This window comes from Rhagoletis zephyria, unplaced genomic scaffold, assembly GCF_001687245.7.
Source record: "Rhagoletis zephyria isolate East Lansing unplaced genomic scaffold, Rhagoletis_zephyria_1.1 Rzeph_scaffold_20743, whole genome shotgun sequence".
Classification (NCBI taxonomy): Eukaryota; Metazoa; Arthropoda; class Insecta; order Diptera; family Tephritidae; genus Rhagoletis; species Rhagoletis zephyria.
The window spans coordinates 4,096-8,252 of NW_016177801.1; the positions used below are offsets into that span (position 1 = coordinate 4,096).

A 4,157-nucleotide genomic window follows, 5' to 3' on the forward strand; every position below is an offset into this window, starting at 1 on the left:
ACAACATTAGCAACATGTACTGGGCTGTCTTAGTCACTCTACCGCTAACCAGTACTTACTGCGTTCTGAGTTTACCCACGCGTTAGTTGTAAGTGTCGAAGAATACCAACTGAATCCGCAAAGTTTTTCTGACCTCACAATGACAGACATTGGGCTGTCATTCGCTAGTACGTCGGCGACTTCGTTTCTTTCTATCCCGTTGTGACTTGAAACCCAGCACAGTGTTATCTACCGTGCTTCTCGTTGTCAAGAGTTGATGAGTGTTTCGTTCTCCAACTTTGTCCAGTTTGTAAGGGAAGATCTATTTGCCTAGACCTTTCCGTCTATGACTAACCTCTTTAGCTTATTTTTCTGAACTGCCACTTAATTTCAGATCGACGATGTCGATGTAAACTGCCAAAGTTATTAAAGAAACCATTATGAATTTTGCGAATGAAAAATGATTCATTTCGGTACTTTTTCGCCTTAGTAAACGTTTTAAGGCTAAAATTGTCCAAATACTTTGATATAATTTTTATTGTACTTCCTTCTGGAACTCCATTGATTGAAATAAATGCAAGAAGAATGCTTTAGCGTTTTTTCTTTGTGAGATCTGCTCATATGCAGTGGAGTCATCCCAGAATACGGTCAAGTTTGGAGAAAAGAAAAAATGACTATTAAGTGAAACAGTAAGGACGAGTCAGCGAGTATTCTCTTCCATTCCATTCCTATTTGATATTGATTTTGTAGTTATATTTAGTTACGCAATTAGAAACAAGACTTGCGAACGCAATATTTTGTATGAAGTAAGGAAGAAAGGAAAGCATTTTAAAAATATTTATCAAATTTAGTGTTGTCAATACTTTTATTAGCTTGTATTTACTGCTTTTCCATTAAATCTATATGCATTTGAAATATTTAATATTTTCCATTTTACACAGCAACAGGTATTTGATTTTGTTTACATACATATTTGGCGTTATGTTAGGTATTGGTAATCATAATGAATACAAAGTCATAAATACACATGAGTAATTAAATATCATACACAAATCAGTTGATAGTGTGTCGTAAACGTAAAGGTAGTATGTAGCTCTTTATGGGTTATGTTTTATTTGTAATAATTAGTAACTAAATCACATTCACAAAAATACAAACAATTTCTATAGGTACATGTACATACATAAATGACAAACAAAAACTTTGACTTTCTGATTATGTATCTCGAATTCTGGGCACTTTGAAATGAAGGTCCTTAATACTTCCGCATAACATATATATGTATATGTAATTACATGTTCGAATTTGTTTCTCACCATACATTTCTAGCACCCAAAAAGTATGCGACAATTAGTCTCTCTAAATTTTCATTACACCCGCAAAAATGATGCGATTTCGAGATACATGACAGGGGCATCGATTTCACAATTTCACTTTCACAACCTTTCTCCAAAATCCCCTCTTACTTATGCCTTCGCTTAGGTACATACTTTAAATCAAAAATATCAGTTCTTCATGCTTTGTATACTGTTGACCATTGATATCCGCCGACATATGGTATTCCTGTGGCGATGACGGTGAAGTGGCCGGACTTAAACGCAACAACAAATCGGCCGACGAACTGCGTCTCATAACACCACCACTTCCGACTCGCTGATGCTGGTGCTGCTTACAGCTGGTTGAGTTGGTGAAGGATTTGCTACGCACATGACGACGGGCATGACTACGTCGGGCATGTATACGATTGCTTACCGCACCAAAACACGATATTTCATGCTCACAATCGCTATCCATTTCGTTGTGCAACAAATGTTGTCGCAAATTACCCGAAATAGGTGAACGATTTTGGTGAGTTTGTTGATTATGGGAAGTCGATGCCACGCCCACATCCGTGCAGTTAGCTGTATTGTCATCGTAAAGATGCAGAATTGCGCTGCGTTGCTGCTGACTCGTTATCGGCTGATTGAATTGCTGCTGCTGTTGGAGTCGACGTGCATTGATGCAGTGCGCTGAAGGATCGCGTGATAATTCTGAACCAAAATTGCTGGCGTTGCTGAGGAAAAGTTGGCTAGAAAGAGTTTAAAAAACTTTAGATGAATATAGCGCGTGTGGTAGTTTGTGTTTTACAACTAAATATGAGATCAATCAGAGGATAAACTACTCAATATTTCACTGCAACCACTGTCCACATTTACATTTATGTACATCGAACCCATTTATTCTCCACTTACCGTTCGTGTGGCAGGTTGGTACCATAGCTTAGCACATCTGGGTAATAGGCATCAATTGGGAATGACTCTGGCACTGAGAATGTGTGTCGCAAACGTTGAACTTTGTAGTTGTGTGTACCGTTACTAACAACAATCCAGGAGCGTTTCAAATGGGTTTGTTCGCTGTAATTAGTTGTGCTCCTGGGGCGCGATGAAACATTTGAATCTGGAATAATAAATAATAATTATGGTCTGATTAGGCATTCTTCGATTGATCGTGTGAAAGCTTGGGCCGATTTTATAGCATAGGGTATTGTTCTGGAGGACAGCCTTATGAAAGGAAACTTTTCTCAAAAGAATAGGGACCTGATTTATACACGCTCCAACAGGCAGGATAATTGTGAACTAAAACGCTGGGTTTTAACTCTTAGAAGGGGGGACGCTGGTCTTCTAGTTGGGTTACAAACGGGAGATGTAGAAGGAATGTGAAGACTGTGCAGCTTAGGTACTCGGCTGTAGTTAATGCTCTCTACAAAAGCACGCAGTGGCTATTTATCCTAGTCTGATCCCAGTTGAGCTGCATGTTCACATTTTAGAGATTTCGCGATGGTTTACAAACAACCAGATTTTTCACCTTCTCTTCAATCAAGATTTCCTGTAGTTACCGTTCAAAGTATTTGTAAAATCTGGTAACAAAATGCAGAATCTAATTAATGTCTAAGTGAGGCCCTCGGGTCTGCCGGAATAACCTAAGTTCATTGCGTCATAAATCTATTCAATGGAAATACATAAATACAAATTATACACAAATCTTACTATTTTCGCTAAGAGCCATTGTTGTTTGTGGTATGCCTAGAGTGAGCGATATATTGAGTGAGTCATCTCGAAATTCGGCACTTCGTTCCTCAAGTTGACTGGGCGTTCCGGTACTGCAAAGCGAAGAAAAAAAAATTAATAAAAATGGTTCAGGAATACAGCACTAAGCCCAGTGTCACTTACGAGCTCGTCCCGGTCTCCGGCTGTTCGCCAACGGTTGGGGATAATTCACACCCAATGGGAAGCGATGTCGGGCCCGACTGAATCCCCATGGATTGACAGCAGCAGCATCCCTGCGCAGGTGTGCCCGATTCTGACGCGCCTGCAGCGCCTGTAAACGTGATTCTTAGATTTAATAAATAAAAAAATATTAGCTTCTGAAGAGCTTGTTGGATATGATATGAGTAAAGGTAGGAGAAGGATGTAAGAGGGACTGATAAATAACGGATTTAAGCTACGAGTACTAAATACAAATGTTAGAATGAAAGAACGAAGCATTACCACAAGCTGCGGTAGCCATTAGCACACGATTAGCCAGTTCATTGCGTATTTCTGCATCGGGCAATTGTGCGCCGCCGACACCATTTGTAATAGCCACAGTGCCGTTAAGCGCAATGGCTGCGGCAGCCGCTGATGTGGTCGGACGATCGCAGGTATGTGTGTGCGGTAGAATGCAGGCGGCGTGCCCACAACCGTGCTCGGGATGGTGATGATGGCGACGCCGTTGACGTTGGCGTGCATCACGTATCTCCTGTTCCATGCCAACCTTGATTACTTCCTCATAGTCGGGTGGTGCTTCATAGCTGGGCGGTTCGTCGGGCGTCATTTCCTCTTGGCGGTCTGGTGAGGGAAAAAGTAACTTCTTACTTACGAATTAAGCGGAAGAATTGGTATTTAGAAAATTACATACTTAGCGGATGTAGTATTTTGTTTCTACATTCCTAGTATTTTGGAACGAATTTCCGTCATTCCTTGGGCCAGGTTCAACGCCGAAACTGGTTTGTCCCAAACCAAGCTTGACAATAGATAACGCAAATTCGTTCCAAAATACAGCATCTCCGCTTATAGATACAACAGGAGCTCATGAAATCTATTTACCTAGCAGCTCACTAATAGTTTGCAGATGACTTTGCAGTTCGCGTTGATGGCGTG

The 4,157-nt window shown here is 40.7% G+C and overlaps 1 protein-coding gene across 1 annotated transcript; it reads right to left on the minus strand.

Moving 5' to 3' along the window:
- Window positions 1-834: 834 nt before the first annotated feature.
- On the minus strand, window positions 835-3,844 carry LOC108380896 (uncharacterized). Its single transcript, XM_017637297.1, has 5 exons — window positions 3,507-3,844; window positions 3,189-3,336; window positions 3,006-3,118; window positions 2,211-2,415; window positions 835-2,047 (listed from the first exon to the last, which is right to left on the minus strand). Exons 1-5 carry the CDS (start codon window positions 3,829-3,831, stop codon window positions 1,471-1,473), a joined length of 1,368 nt encoding a protein of 455 aa, XP_017492786.1. The 5' UTR covers window positions 3,832-3,844; the 3' UTR covers window positions 835-1,470.
- Between the last annotated feature and the right edge of the window lie 313 nt (window positions 3,845-4,157).

Excerpts from the sequence above, each read along its gene's own strand:
- LOC108380896 (XM_017637297.1), bottom strand. The coding sequence starts at position 3,831 with ATGACGCCCGACGAACCGCCCAGCTATGAAGCACCACCCGACTATGAG. Across the intron at positions 3,119-3,188 it reads CCGGAGACCGGGACGAGCTC|TACCGGAACGCCCAGTCAAC; the intron begins GTAAGTGACACT and ends TTCGCTTTGCAG. Across the intron at positions 2,416-3,005 it reads AATGGCTCTTAGCGAAAATA|ATTCAAATGTTTCATCGCGC; the intron begins GTAAGATTTGTG and ends TTATTATTCCAG.